The sequence below is a fragment of the Cervus canadensis genome, chromosome 17 (assembly GCF_019320065.1).
Source record: "Cervus canadensis isolate Bull #8, Minnesota chromosome 17, ASM1932006v1, whole genome shotgun sequence".
Taxonomy (NCBI): domain Eukaryota; kingdom Metazoa; phylum Chordata; class Mammalia; order Artiodactyla; family Cervidae; genus Cervus; species Cervus canadensis.
The window spans coordinates 41982667-41998977 of NC_057402.1; the positions used below are offsets into that span (position 1 = coordinate 41982667).

The 16311-nt window shown below is 47.2% G+C and overlaps 1 protein-coding gene and 1 non-coding gene across 3 annotated transcripts in view; one reads left to right on the forward strand and one right to left on the reverse strand.

Annotated features, from left to right (window-relative positions):
- Positions 1-3685: 3685 nt before the first annotated feature.
- CTXND1 (cortexin domain containing 1) overlaps positions 3686-16311 on the forward strand; it is a 46977-nt gene continuing 34351 nt past the window's right edge. Inside the window, exon 1 of one of the 2 annotated variants that reach the window (XM_043434455.1) lies at positions 3686-3879. In XM_043434455.1, the coding sequence (XP_043290390.1) occupies positions 3687-3879 (193 nt within the window). In that variant the 5' untranslated portion in view covers position 3686. The remainder of the gene's footprint in view (positions 3880-16311) is intronic. The other variant, XM_043434456.1, reaches the window with a different exon arrangement.
- TRNAR-CCU lies at positions 13284-13356 on the reverse strand. The gene has a single exon. It is a non-coding gene; the product is annotated as a tRNA-Arg (tRNA).

A 16311-nucleotide genomic window follows, 5' to 3' on the forward strand; every position in this document is an offset into this window, starting at 1 on the left:
CACTGCCTTGAAATTTTCCAAAAATTTAAAATTGGCTCTTGCAAGCTAGTGTAGGCTTGTACTAGCCCCTAGGATACCACTTCCCTCCACTGTCTTGCTGAGCATCTCCTCAGATGGAAAACCTACTGCTTTCAGCCATAATCCATCCCACGCTGGGTTAGAGTCAGAAACTTTGGAAATATTTTCCAACTGTCTGCTTGTAAATCCCACCACTGAAGTAAAAGGATCCCTGGGCCACTGGCAGGAACTGGGAGCCAGGACGCTACATGCCTGCTTCCTGATGAGGCCATAGTGCTTGTCACCTGCTGCAGACAATGCATTGATACCTGTGAATTACTAGGCACCCAGGGAATAGACCCTGGGCTTTCAATGGCATCACTGGGGGGGGGGCGGGGACAAACTGATGCCAGTGATGACTTCTCCAAGCAGGGAAGAGAAGAGTCTGCAGGAGAAGGTTGGTGCCACCCTACTTGTGAAAGTTTTAGTTGATCAGTCATGTCTGACTCTTTGTGACCCCATGGACTATAGCCCATCAGGTTCCTCTGTCCATGGGGATTCTCCAGGCAAGAATGCTGGAGTGGGTTGCCATTTTCTTCTCCAGGGGATCTTCCACACCCAGGGATCAAACCTGGGTCTCCTGCATTGTAGGCAGATGCTTTCCCATTTGAGCCACCAGGAGGTGATCCTACTTGTAGTCTCTCCAAAGAAGGCAGGCTTCCAAGCAAGCCGACTCTAGCACTCAAAGAGCCACCAGGTGATGTCCCTGTTGTCATTCTCTTGATTACTAAAGGTAATACAAAACTGGGGCTGCAGGGAAAACACAAACTGTTAGGACTTAGATTGACAATGGTCAGTCAGCCTGACAGCAGATCCATCCTCAGGCTTTTGGAGACTATGATTACACTTCAGATTAGCAGTTCCTGAGTCAGAAAGTGAGAACCAGAGGCTACTAGAGGTCAGAATAACACCAGCACTGGAAGAGGTTGTTAGGAGGCATCACTTATCCATTGTAGAAAACATGGAACTTCAGGCAAAACTGTCAATAAAAATGACCTGTGAGAGATAAGTGCTTTGGTTTCTTACAGTATTTTTTTCTATGAATTATCTGCATAAGCATATACTGTATATTTTAATAAAACTAAAATTAAGATTGTAAGATATACAGCTTATATGCTGCATTTTTTCATTTAATATTAAACTAGAAGCATTTTTCCATATTATTCAATATTGGTTTATAATGACTAGATTATCTAGCTTGCTCTATATTCTTTTGCTTAGTAATTTTTGAAGTTTAGAATGACACACAGCTTGGTGAACCTGATTCAGCTTGATGAATTAGGTGCAAGTGAATGACGCTTAACTAATTCTGTTGATGGCGACCTCTGAGTTAAAAACTCAGCAGAAACTGGACATCTTTTTACAAGGAATGCCACTGATTTGCTCCCAGTAGATGGTGAGTAGGGGCAGTTGAGCAAATATCATTTTTGAAAGATCAACAAGAGGACTGAGCCCATTCAGTGACACCCTGTTAAGTGGTTTGCATTTTTATAATTTATTATTTTTAATGGTATTATTATTATTATTTTAGTTTGGCCATGCCATGTGGCGTGTGGGATCTTGTTCCCCAACCAGGAATCAAACCTGTGGCTCCTGAATCATGTAGTCTTAATCACTGGACCACCAGGGAATTCTCTGTCATTTACTTTTTAACTCATTTTATGGTGCATTTTTTAACAAAAACATTTGGATTTTTAATAAATCACATCTATCAGTCTTTTATGTTTTCATGATATATTTAGAAAGAACTTCACAATCCCAGGTTTACGACAAATATTCACTTATATAGTCATCTAATTATTTTTTGGCTTCACTTTTTCACACTTAGTATTTGATGGATTTGGAATTTATTTAGGGCTAGGGAACTAGGCAGAAAATCAGCTTCCACTAATCCGATATCATTTTTGGGAAAACGTCTCTATCTAGCAACTTGAAGCGCCGCCTTTTAACACCACAGTTTCCTATGTACTAAATTTAGGCTCTTCGACTTGCTCTACTGAACAGTCATCTCTAGGGCAGTAACATGCTGTTTTAATTACCGTTGCTTTGTGATAAAGGCAGTGTAGTGTGACGGAGGCTTAAACACAGATGCATAGGTTATGGAAGCAGGGTGTCTGCCTCACATCCATAATCCCGCACTTCTAGCTGTGTGATTCTGTTTATCCTACAGAGCCTGCATTTTCTTATCTTGAAGTGGCAGCAATATTAGTAACTGCATCACAGGTATATTGTGAGCATCAAATTGCATTAATACATGTAAAGCACTTCCTTAAGTGGTAAGGCTTCAGTCAATGCAGCATTTTATTTATTTACTTATACATTCTTTCATTTTAACATCCAACAGGCCTAGTTTCTCTTACATTCTTCCTTATGAACATTTTGTTGACTGTTCTGTCTTTACACTTCTACAGGAGACCTAGAATCATTAAGTCAAGTGAAAAAGATTCTACTTGGAATTTGATGATGACTGTATTGAATTTAAAGTAAAGAGAATTTGACAAGGTTACAATGTTTGCCTCTTTTCATCCCAGAGTAAGCACTGCTCTTAAGAGATTCCAGTCTTCTGTGGTACCCCAGTAGACAGTAGTAGTTTTTAACAAAGTAAAAGATGTGTGTGTGTGTGTGTGTGTGTGTGTGTGTGTGTGCGCGCGCACGCGCAAGTACGCGCACTCAGTTGCTCAGTTGTGTCTCTTTTCGACCCCATGCACTGTAGCCCGCCAAGCTCTCTGTCCATGGGATTTTTCAGGCAAGAATATTGGAGTGAATTGCCATGTCCTCCTCCAGGGGATCTCCTCCACCCAAGGATCTAACGCGTTTTTCCTGCATTAGCAGGCTGATTCTTTACCACTGCACCACCTGGGAAGCCCAAGCAAAAGACATTCTTGTGCATTTATCAATACGAACCAGTTAGAAATGTCAGTGGGAAAAAAATCCCATTCTTTCTACTAGCAAAACCATAAAAAGTTAAGAATATAAATTTACCAAGTAGAAGATATTGCCTGGTAAATTTATACTCCTAGCTTTTGACGATTTTGTTAGTAGTAAAAATGGGATTTCCCGCCCCCCCAACTGGCATTTCTAACTGGTTAGTAAATCCAGGAGAAGACTTAATTTGGTATGTTTACTTTGTAATCGGCCAGTTCCTTGGAAAAGGCTTCTATTTCATTCAATCTTCAGATTTTTCAGTTAGACAATCACTTCTGCTGCATATAGTCACTGTTTTTCTCTTACCTCCCAATATTTGAAAAGCTCCCCCTCCCATTTCTGGCTTCTTTACAAATGCACAACTTCAGTGTTTTAACCCCCATTTCCTTTTCTTGTCTAATTGCATTCACCAGACTTTCCAGCTGGCCTCCTGGTCTTGCTCCTAACTTTGATGCAAACGTTGGTCTCACTAAAAAGCATAATGCAGGAAGGAGGATGCCCTGAGAGAGGTGTTCGCTTTCCCATAAAGGAAAAATCTGAAAGGAGAGCTTGGGAAGAGCGTACCAGACAAGCCCAGGCTGGTGTGTGCGCCGGCCAGGGGCTCCCGGGCCCCCTCCGCGCGGCCCACGCTCTGCTCTGCCCCGGGGGCTGAAGTTTCTCCCTGCGTTTCCGCTTGAACAGCATCCAGCTGCCTCGCCTTTAAAATGCCAGGACGGCTGCCGCTCCGCTCAGAGCCCCCTCTCGGCTGCTGGCCGGGGCTCGCCCGCGCCGCCGGGGCGCTGACTCAGCCGCAGCCCGCCCAGCCCGGCCTGGGCAGCGCCCCCCGCGCCCCGTGCCCCGCGCCCCGCGGCACCGGCCAGCACGCGCCGCAGCGAGCGCACTGGACTGCCTCGCCAGGTAAGCACTGCGGGCGCACCCCGGGTCCCTGCGGGGCCCGGGCGCAGCGCGGTCGGGGGACCGGGGCGTCGCGCGGGGCGCTGGGGGAAGAGGGGTGGTCTCCGGCCGCGGAGCCAGTCGGCCGGCCGCGCGCGGAGGATCTGCTGGAGGAGATACGCCGCCTCGAGGAGACCCGCACGGCCACTCGGGGCCGGGACCACCCCCCCTCAACCACCACTGGTGGCACGGCGCCCTGGGTGCGCCTGGATGGACAGGGGAGGCCGGCCCGGCGCCGGCAGGTAGCAGCAGCTTGGGGCGGCCGGGGTGGGAGCCGCGCCGGCTCTGCGTTGCAGCAGTCCGTGTTCGGCTGCGGGGCTCGGGTCTCTAAAGCCTGGAAGAGCGCTGGTCTGTGTTCCAAGCACCGTCACTCCCTCGAGCTGTACCGCCTCCCTTTGGGGTCCTCGGCGCCTCTCCAGGGAGGGGTTTATAGGGAGTCTGAGTTGAAACTGAATCAAAGTTGGAAATTTGTTCTCCTCAAGTTCATTGCCTAAAACTCAGTCCCTTCTTGTGGCTGACAGTAACCTGGAACAGATCCTTCTCAGTGTAGCTGATGAAGGTCACATTTGATGTAACTTTCTGGGGAAAGTTCTGTTGGCGGCAGCCTGTCTAAAATGTCAAGGCTCCCTCTGATTTTGTCCTCATCTACAGCCTCATACAGCGTTTCAGGTATTTTTTCCCCACATCAGTGTAGAAGTGGAAGGTGTGTCTGGGTGATTTGAGGGGGTGGGAGGCAGAACGCATTAGGGAGCTGAATTTTATAATCGTCTCTTGGCCCATAAGGAAAGTTCTGGAAAGGAAAACCTGTCAGGAAAGACCAAGGTGATCCACCTTCTCACTAGATGCTCAATAAGGTCACCGTGTGGCTTTGGATCCAGAAATGAAGTCCCACGCAGGGTCTCTGGTCTGTTTTCATGTTAGTCCACTTCTGCATCAACTTGCAGCTCTTCTTAATCACCATGGGGGTTTACCTGAGCTTCACCAGATTCCAGTCAGAAAATCAATGTCTAGGATGCAATCTTACTCCTTTACATAAAGCATGGATTCAGGCAATTAGGGGTTTGATGCCTTGAGTTTCCTGTCCTTTCCCTCCGTCTCCTTAGTCCACCACTTGAGATAGATTGTAATGTAATGTAATGTAACTGTAATGACCTGATCTGTGGTCTCTGCAAACCTGCACAGTGGGTTTAGGACATCAGAAAGTCCAACATCCAAGGCCTTTGATGTGATTTACAAACTGGATTTGGATTACAGCTACATTTTCAGGGATGGGTCAACCTAAGACATGTAGCAGCTTTGAGGACACACGAGAAGGAAAATTGTCAAGTGCAAACTTACCCTGGAAATCTATTCTGGAAGCTATGACTTCACATTTGTCCAAAAGAGATATTGTGAGTAAGCTTTCAGTTGATGCTGCATAATCTTTAATATATTCTTATTCCAAGTGATTAATTTCCCAGTCACTTTTTTTTTCAGTTGTGTTTAATATTTCTGAACGCCATTCAAGTAACGAATGCCTGAAGTATAATGTATCTCTGCACCCAAATATGTTTGGAAATTTACTGCAAATTTCCAGCCATTAGATCGTTAAGATGTACATTTTAGATAGACAAGGTTATGGTAAAATAAAGGGTTTTAAAAGCAATACGAACCTGAATTAGCCTGAAGAGAAATGTTCTATTAACTGCTTGAAAGTTGTGATTTAGAGGACTAGCTATCACTCCGGTGTATTTCCTTACAGGGTTAATGAAAAAGGCAGCCATTCCGAATATAATGCCCTGCTAGTTAATCTTTCTTCAACAAATATTTACACTACCAGGCCACACCATCACAGCCCAGACTCAAAAGCTGCAGTCCAAGGTGGTTTGTGTAGTGTCATTTAGATTCGACAATATTTCTACGATGTAAGTGGAAAATGAAATGGTATCAAGGAAAATGTCCCTAACTTATCCTGTCCAGCCACAATAGAAAGAACAGTGTTTATAAAATTGGCAAGATTCCAAGACTCTGAGGCTAATGCTATAATAACTCCTGATGTGGAGAAAGACCGGAAAGGTTCTGAATTTTGGCATCAGAGGCTCTGGAATTGGTCCATGTCAATGAATTTTTTAGATAACTGAAGTTCACATTAAAACATCAAATGTGGCAACATTTTCAACTATTTCACTTGTTTGGGAAGGAAATATTCCTCAAGTGCATTCTGTGCTTCTTACGATCAGAAAGCTTGATTGTTCTTGATGACTGGGGAGCAGTCCTGTGAAAATCAATTATCTTGTGTCCACACGGGAGAAGGAGCCCGGAGGCCTGCATCTGATAGATCAGCATTTAGTCCCTGCTCTGCCTCTGGTCAGAAGACCTTAATTTCATCGAGATGCCTTTTTGAGCTTCCGTTCTCACATTCATAAAACCCCAGGAGAAGCCATACCTGAAAGTCAGTTCCATTTATTGGGCACTTATTGTATGCTAAGCATTTTCTATGTGCTGGTCATTTAATTCCCAGGGTGACAATTATCATCCCCATTATCCTGATGAGGAAACTTACGGTCAGAGAAGCAACTTGAATTACTCAAGGTTAATTCAGGGTAGGAGAGCTGGTCTTCCAAACCGAGATCATTTGATTTTGAAACCTATGTTCTTCTCACCTATCATATGAAGTTGCCAAAAGGAAATCACTCCTGATGTAGAGTCAGCACTCAAAAAAAAAAAAAAAAAAAAATATATATATATATATATAGCTGCACTTAACTCTGATCTCTGATGACCAGTTCCACATTGTGAGGATGCAGTTAAATGAGGTCATTCACATTTGAGCCTGGGAAGTGGTCCCTCTGTAACCAGTCTCTGCTACAGTCAATTATTACTCCAGGGAATCATCTAACTCCTTCAGAGACTCTTTCCCTGTTTCAAACTTAGGAAGCTATCGCCTTCTTTGCTGGGTTGTTGTGGAAATCATATTTGGTGATATATCTGAAAGAGTCTAATACATGGTGCATGCTCAGTCACTCATTCGTGTCCAACTCTTGGCCCAAGGCGAGCCCATGGACTGCAACCCACCAGGTTCCTCTGTCCATGGGATTTCCCAGGCAAGAATACTGGAGTGGGTTGCCATTTTCTCCTCCAGGGGATCTTCTCAGCCCAGGGATCAAACCTGTGTCTCTGACATCTCCTGCATTGGCAGGCAGATTCTTTACTACTGCACCAGCTGGGAAGCTATGCGTCTGCTGCATTGCAGGTGGCTTCTTTTACCACTGAGCCATCAGGGAAGCTTCTCTAACACACAGTAGGTGTTTACAAACGAAGTTACAAAGGAGGTCCTTGTGGACCTCCCCTTCCAGAGTCTGCTTCTAGCTTCACCATGGACTTCAGTGCTCCGTGGATTTCCTCTGTGTGTTCTCTTTTAAAAGTTTTTTTTTCCCCTTATTTTTTGGCCTCAGTGTACAGCATGTAGGATCTAAGTTCCCCAACCAGGAATGGAACCCACACCCCCTTCAGTGGAAGCACAGAGTCCTAATCACTCGACCACCAGGGAAGTCTATCCTATGTGTGTTCTTGAACACATGCCCCTGTGCTGGCCATTCCTGAAGGTGGTCCCTCCAGGGACAATGATGCTTCAAGCCCTCCAGATGGAGCCCCCTTGGAAAACTTATTTCAAGGGGAACATAGAGGGACAGCATCCTAGCTGGGAAGAGGTTAGGGTGGGATCCCTGATCCCAGCATCCCCAGCCTGCCCCAGCCATCTAAGAGGCCCCTCCTGTAGCACTGAAGGGGCACCCAGCCAAACAAGCATCCTTCACTGTGCCTGCCGCCTGGCCTCTTTAGTCATGTCCTGCCTGCCTGCTGGCCCAGTGACAGAAGAGGGAATGTGCCCCTAAGTCTCAGTAAACAACTGGGCTCAAGGCACACATTTCATGTTCAGTATGTATTCTTCCCTGGGACATCCCCTGGACAGAGGAACCTGGTGGGCTACAGTCCCTGGGGTTGCAAAGAGTCAGACACGACTGAGCAACTAAACTACTGCCACCATGTAGTTTATACTCCGTTCTGGGAATTTTTAAATATTTTTAAATTCTTTTGATTTTTTTATGCCTAAAGTATTTTTATTAAAGCTTTCTTTAGAATATTGATTTATTTTTGGGTGTGTCAGGTCTTAGTCGGCTCAGTAGTGTGGGCTTCTCTAGTTGTTGCAGGCTTCACTGGCCCCCTAGCATGTGAGATGCTGGTTCCCTGACCGGGGATTGAACCCACGTCCCCTACATTGAAAGGTGGAATCATAACCACTGGACCACCAACGAAGTACCTAGTTTAAAGTGTTTTTCAGTATTTTATCCTACTTATGTTACCACTCTGGGAAGAGGTAACCTTCTGTTCTGGCCCACACTCTTGCACCCTCTGTGGTGTGCCTGCCCCAGGGAGGGAAGCCAGGCTCCAGAAGGGTTTGGACCCTTCCTCTAAAAGATCTAACTCCTAATGCCTCGGCTTATAGAACCCCACAGACTCCAGAATGGCATTTCGTCCTCCACCTTGGGACAGCGTGACACAAAGAAACCCTGAGGTTCCCCCGCAGACTGAGCAAGATCCAAGAAGCAGTCACTCCTGCAGTCCACGTCCATGGCAGACACGGGAGTTGAAATATGATGCTGTTTCCATGAACATGAACGTGGACATGAATTTTCATGCTCAGGTGGCCATAACAGGTTGGCCAGAGGTGACATCTATTTGTCATCTAATGGTTGGCATTGACAGCCAACAGGTGTCCTGGAAGTGCATGGTCTTCATCATCACAGCCAGCTCTCTTTGGCTACACTGACTTCTCCATGACTCAGGTTGAGCTCCTTATGTTCTAGAAGCTGCAGATAGATTGGACACGTCTGTCATGCCTCCTCTGCTTGCCCGGAGCAGACATTGCTGATCAATCATGACATCCTTTCCCACGCAGCCAGAATGAGGCCTCAGAATCCTCAACGACTGCCTGGAATTGGCTCATAAAATGGTATTGCACTGGGCACTGTAGACAGGTAAAAGACCCTGAGGAGTTTTAAGACACAGCAGTAAGATGACAGGGCTTCCCAGGTGGCGCAGTGGTAAAGAATCTGCCTGCCAGTGCAGGAGATGAAAGAGACACAGGGTTCGATCACTGGGTCGGGAAGATCCCCTGGAGGAGGGATGGCTACCCAGTCCAGTATTCTTGCCTGGAGAATCCTGTGAACAGAGGAGCCAGTGGGCTACAGTCCATAGGGTCTCGAGAGTCGGATGTGACTGAGCACACATACACAAAATAAGATGACAGCCCCCTCACCGTTCCTTAGGCCCCTCCTATAAGCCCTGGGGACAGTGACAAAAACCTATCCCTTCACAGCTCAACATGTCCCCAGACTTGCTAAGATGGAAGTGCCAGCTCTAGGTGGTAGCCTATCAATCCTACCGATGCAGTGTTGCCCATGTGCCTTGGGAAGGTCACCTGTGCCCACCTTGGGCTGCCTGCATTGAATCAGTTGTTTCTTGTGCAACCAGGACATCTGTGTTAATTTCCTAGGGTGTCGTGATAAAGTACCACAGGTTGGGGGTGGGGCTTAAATAACAAGAACTTATTTTTTCTCAAGGCTGGACGTGAGAAGTCTGGGATCCAGGTGTCAGCAGGGCTGGTTTCTTCTGAGGCTTCTCTCCTTTGTTTGAAGACAGCTGCCTTCTCCCTGGGTCTTCATTTCGTCTTCCCTCTGCGTCTGTGTCCTAATCTCCTCTTCTAATAAGGACCCCTTGTGTGTGTGTGTGCACGCGCGTGATTAGTCGTGTCTGACTCTTTGCAGCCCCATAGACTATAGACCGCCAGGCGCCTCTCTCCATGGGATTTCCCAGGCAAGAATACTGGAGTGGGTTGCCATTTCCCGCTCCAAGGGATCTTCCTGACTCAGGGATCAAACCCTCGTCTCCTACACTGAGGCAGATTCTTAAGCACTGAGCCACCTGGGAAGCCCTGTAAAGACGCCAGTCATATTGAATTAGGGTCCACCCATATGGCTTCCTTTTACCTTTGTTACCTCTTGAAAGGCCCACATCTCCAAATACAGTCGCATTCTGAAATCCTGGGAGTTAAGGTCTTGAACCTATGAATTGAGGGGAACAGGGGACACAGTTAAGTTCATAACAACATCTGAGAAAATGATGTTTGAACTTGGCCCATTAGAGAGGTTGTGGTCCAGGCTGGCACAGCAGTGAGGCCCATACAGAGGAACAGCCTCTGTACCAAGCCCCAGGAGGGCATGGGTGGACCTGAATCCAGACCTCCGTCAATACAATAGTTGCTCAGCTTCCAAGACAGCCCTCCTGGGAATTCCCTGGTGATCCAGTGGTTAAGAATCCACACTTCCAGTGCAGGGGGTGTGGGTTTGATCCCTGGTTGGGGAGCTAAGATCCTGCATGCCTCACAGAATGGCCAAAAAATATATTCTTTCCAAGATGGCCCTTCTGTTGGGAATAGTCTGCTCCTCGTAGTGTTTTTAAAGATAGCTCTGATATATTTTTTTAAGATTTATTTATTTATTTTTGGCTGTTCTGGGTCTTTGTTGCTGCACGGGGGCTTTCTCCAGTTGTAGAGAGTGGGGGTTACTCTTCGTTGCGGTGCGCAGGCTTCTTATTGCAGTGGCTTCTCTGGTTGTGGAGCACAGGCCCTAGGCAGGCGGGCTTAGTTGCTCTAAGGCCTGTGGGATCTGCCTGGACCAGGAATTGAACGTGTGTCTCCTGCATTGGGAGGCTGATTCTTAACCACTTGACCACCAGGGAAGCCCTCTCCTCACTCATTAACTGATGCTTGGGAGGGATGCTCCTGTCCAGTGGACCAGTGGACTGGCCAAATAGATGTTCTGGACTCAACTCCCTGGAGGAGACCCGGACTCCATCCGTATCAGCCACAAGGCAGAATTGTTTGCTGATGATCAAAGCATGTGTCTCCCGTCCCTGGATCCCAGTTAAAACATTAAAATATCCATCTCAGTGTCTATAAAAGAATGGAGAAATGTGGGCACCTTTAGCAAGCCCAGCTTCGAAAATCCTGCCTCTCCCAGGTGGCCACATCTCCAAGCGATCAAGGACATTATCATTAATCGATCTACATACTCAGTGGATTCTGATTCTTCTAAAACCTGTCTTCTTGTTCAGCAATTTCTCTGATTTCTGAGAATGCTCCTTAGAATGCGTTGTGGGTTGCCATTTCCTCCTCCAGGGGAACATCCAGACCCAGATTTCAAACCCGTGTCTTCTGTGACTCCTTTGCTGCAGGCAGATTTTTTACCACCTGAGCCATGATTTAAACCATGGACCCCGCCAAGCCCCAGCTCATTCTGTCTGGACAGAAGCACAAACATCCTCTCTCTCCTTCTAGACCCAGAGAGACACATTCACTCCCTCAATGGACATCACTCAAGGCATCTTATAATTTCCTGCTTTCCACTAAAGTCATGACGCAGCCAGTTGTCAGCACTGCCTGTATACAAAGCTTTGCTGTCCAGGCTGACATGGCCTCAGTCTCTTCTATCCCAGCCTTGGAAAAATCACAAAAGGACAAACAGTGGAGGCTATGGCTGGAAAAAAAAGCCTGTGCTTTTAGGTCTTAGATTACTGTGTCTTTGACCGTTACTTCTTTATCACCAAAGTCCTATTTCAATCTATTGCTCCCATATCAATCTATGTGTGTGTGCATGCGAACTCAGTCATGTCTGACTTTTTGCAACCCCATGGACTGTAGCCCACCAGGCTCCTCTGTCCATTGGGATTCCTCAGGCAAGAATACTAGAGTGGATTGCCATGCTCTCCTCCAGGGGTTCCTCCCTACCCAGGGGTTGAACCTGCGTCTCTTGTGTCTCCTGCACTGACAGGTGGGTTCTTTACCACTAGCGCCACCTGGGAAGCCCTCATGATCCTTATTTTTCCTGAAATAGAGATCCCTTAAGATCCTGCATGTCCTCCTGGGAGAGGTAGGTCTGGCTATATGCCCCACGTCTTACCTGGGGAGCAGACAGCTACAAGCCCAATCTCTCGTAGTCAACCATCCCTTTGTCAGGCCCCCCCCTGTGGTTCAGTTTATTGGGACTAAAAAGAGGAGGTACTTTCCTGGTGGGTCAGTGGTTGGGACTGCACGCTCCCATTGCAGGGGGCTGCAGATTCGGGCTTCTCTGGTGGCTCAGTTGGTGAAGAATCCACCTGTAATGCAGGGGACCTGAGTTCGATCCCTGGGCTGGGAAGATCCCCTGGAGTAGAAAATAGGAACCCATTCAGTATTCTTGCCTGGAGAATCCCCATGTACAGAGGAACCTGGCGGGTTATAGTCCTTGGGGTCACAAAGAGTTGGACATGACTGAGAGACTTAGCGCAGCAGGTTCAATCCCTGGTCAGGGAACTCAGATTCCACATGCTGAGTGGCCAAAAAATAAAAATAAATAAAATAAGAATAATTAAATATTTTTTAAAGAAATACTTAAAGAATAATAAAAGGATGGCTGTAGGGTCTATTGATTTTGACACATTATTCACCAGTGCGTCTCCCACCGCCCTGAGCTTGGGTCTTTTCACATAAATTCTCATGCCTCATCTGTTCACTTGACTCTGGCTTGCTGGTCTCAGAGAAGAGAAGGCATTAGTAGGGTATGAGAAGATTGCTTTGTGTTCTGCAGAGAACAAGCCATTTTAAAGGACTCTAAACAGAGAAAGGTAATTATTAATTAATGGTCTGGACTGATCTTCTCATTTCCCACACCCTTGGTGACTGGGATGTGAAATTCAGCCAGGCGCTGAGTGGCAGTCCCTGCATGGACGTGGGGACCCAGAAGGTGGACAGTGTGTGGCAATGTGCTCCCTCAAAGCCGGGCTCCTCCCGCTACCCAGATGGTCCAGAGTATCAGACTCCTCCAGCACCTGTGGCTCTCCACAGGGAGGGAGCTGATAACTCACGCTTGTGCAAAGATGCTCTCCTATGTTCCTGCTCTGTGTAAGCCGGCAGCTCTGAAAGATGGGGGTCACCCACCCCATTCTTGTGAGGAAGCACGGAGACCCACCCAGGCCTCCTCACTGGTCACTAGTCGGCAGAGCCCAGTTTGAGACAGCCACATCTACATCCCATCTCATCTCATGGGCTCCCAGTTGGGAGGCATTCTTTACCCCAGGGGTGCAGGAGAGAGATGCTTTTGCATCTGGAATTTTGCAGGAAAGGAAGGAAAACAAGTAATGACACTAAAGAGTCTAGATTCTCTTTTTTTATTAATTTTTAAAATGTATTTATTTGGCTGCACTGGGTCTTAGTTGCAGCATGAGGGATCTTTGATCTTTGTTGTGGCACGCAGGATCTTTCTGTTGTTGTTGTTGCAGCACCTGGGATCTAGTTCCCTGACTAGGAATCGAACCTGGGTCCCCTGCATTAGGAGTGCAAAGTCTTAGCCACTGGACCACCAGGGAAGTACTGAGTCTAGATTCTCTTAAGATGTCACTGCCTGCCTGGCCCTAGAGAATATCCCTGGCCTCTTGTCCAAAGTATTTACTGCAGCCCTTGGGCACTGACCTGTGAAGATTTTGCCATTGCAGGGTCCCACCCAGCCCACTCTTCTTCACTCACCCGTCCAATGGCCACCCATGCCATCTCTTCTAGGGCTTCAGAGACATGGCCCAGAGAACAAGCCAAGGTGACAGTGAACCAAGGGAATTCCGTGGGTGGTAAAGGTAAAGTGTCTGCTACCCATCGGGTTGCTGGGACAAATATCAACAGCCTCAGATATGCAGATGATACCACTTTAACGGCAGAAAGCGAAGAGGAACTAAAGAGCCTCTTGATGAGGGTGAATGAGGAGAGTGAAAAAGCCAGCTTAAAGCTCAGATCGAATTCTCATCCGATCCCATCACTTCATTGAAAATAGAAGGGGAAAAGGTGGAAGCAGTGACAGATTTTTCTCTTCTTAGGCTCTAAAATCACTGTGAATGGTGACTGCAGCCATGAAATGAGAAGATTTCTTCTTGGTAGGAAAGCTATGACAAACCTAGACAGCGTATTAAAAAGCAAAGACATCACTTTGCTGACAAAGGTCCGTATAGCCAAGAATATGGTCTTTCCAGTAGTCATGTACGTGTGAGAGCTGGACCTTAAAGAAGGCTGAGCGCCGAAGAATTGATGTTTTTGAACTGTGGTACAGGAGAAGCCTCTTGAGAGTCCCTTGGACAGCAAAGAGATCAAATCAGTCAATCCTAAAGGAAATCATCCTTAAATATTCATTGGAAGGACTGATGCTGAAGCTGAAGCGCCAATACTTTAGCCACCTTATGTGAACAACTGACTCATTGGAAAAGACACTGATGCTAGGAAAGACTGTAGGCGAAAGGAAAAGTGGGCAACAGAGGATAGGATGGTTGGATGGCATCACCAATTCAATGCACATGAACTTGGGCAAATTCTGGGACATGATGAGGGACAGGGAACCCTGGTGTGCTACAGTCATGGGGTCACAAAGAGTCAGACATGACTTGGCAATTGAACAAAACCCACTGGATGGCTACTGCCACATATGTAAATTCTCCAGCGTATGTTGGAGAGATCTAACTTTGCATTTACCAAGCTGGGAGCACTTACTGCAGCCCTTGATAACCAGGCCACACAGGAGACCCTGGAGCCTCCTGAAGCCAGGCCTTGCTGACTCTGCTGACCCACACCTGTCCAGGGAAATGGGCAAGTGAACTTTACACAGCCTCCTTCTGGAGTGAAGAGGAGGTGGCTGAAAGGAACTGGAGGGTTGGTGGATGGAAGCTGCAGCTCATGTGGTCACAGATGAAATCTTTGCCAAGCCTAAGGCTCTTGACCTCACTGTGTAGCAAAGATTGCATGTTCTGCAGGCTTGTGGACACAGTGGGGGAAGGACAGGGTGGGATGTATGGAGAGAGTAGCATGGAAACATGTGTATTACCATATGCAAAATAGATAGCCAGTGGGCATTTGCTATATGAGGGACACAGGGAGCTTAACCTGGTGCTCTGTGATGACCTAGAGGGTTGGGATGGGGTCGGATGGGGTTGGGGGTGGGAGGGAGGTTCAAGAGGAAGGGGACATGTGTATACTATGGCTGATCCATGTTGATGTATGGCAGAAACCAACACAATATTGTAAAGCAATTAAAAATAAATGTTTAAAAAAGTCTGTATGTTCTAACTCACAGTCTGCTTCTTTAAGCAACATGTGCCCCTCAAGAGCAAAATCAAATACCTCCAGAGGTTTGGCAGGAGATGCGATGACTGACGGAGGCTGGGTCCAAGATGATAGGGAGTGGTGAGGACTGTGGGAAAATGAGACTCAGGAACAGTCTGAAGGAGACACTGATGGGGGACTTCCCTGGTGGTCCAGTGGTTAGAATCTTCCTTGCAATACAGGGGACGTGGGTTCAATCCCTGATCACAGAACTAAGATCCCTTATTCCATGGAGCAACTAAGCGTGAGCATGGCAACAACCGAGCCTGTGAGGAAAGATCTCGCATGACACAGTGAAGATTCTGCGTGCTACAATTAAGACTCAAGGCAGCCAAATAAATAAATATATTTTTTAAAAAGGTGGGGGACACTGGCAACTTAGTTCTGACTACACGTTTGCAAGTTAAGAATCTGCCTGCCAATGCAGGAGCCTCAGGAGACCTGGGTTGGATCCCTGGGTCGAGAAGATCCCTTGAAGGCAGGCATGGCTACCCACTCCAGTATTCTTGCCTGGAGAATCCCCACGGACAGCGGAGTGTGGTGGGCTATAGTCCATGGGGTTGCAAAGAGTCAGACTCGACTGAACAGCTGAGCATGCATGCACACATTGCAAGGCAGAAATATAGGCTCAGGGCAGCAGATCTGACAATCTTCCAAAAACAGAGATTCTAGATCTTATGTAAAATCTCCCAGTGGCCAATTATTTAAAATTAAAACGAAAGTAAACTCATAGCCACGCTGCAGCCCGAGCATAGCATCCGTGTGCGCTGTCTCCTGTATTGGCAGGCAGATTATTTACCAATGAGTCACTTGGGAAGTCCTTGAGTGTGACGTGTTTTTGCCCAAGTCTACCAGAGGATGCTATTGTGACCTTGGACATAGACACTATCTGGCGCTGTCTCATGAAGTGGAATATGAGGCCTGATTTAGAAAACAGACCATTCAGAGCTGTTCTGGAGAGGAGCAGCCAGACGAACCATAGCTTGGCAGCCCTACGCTGCCCCAGGGTATCGGCCCTGAGACCTTCTATTATTGACAGATTCTTGCCTAGGCTCACAGGAGCCCCTGGTGGCCCAAGGGAGCCTCTGCAGTTTCAAACTTGCCACCAAATCCCTGAAAACACCCATGCCTACTCGTTCAGTTGTGTCTGATTCTTTGCGACCCCAAGGACTGTAGCCTGCCAG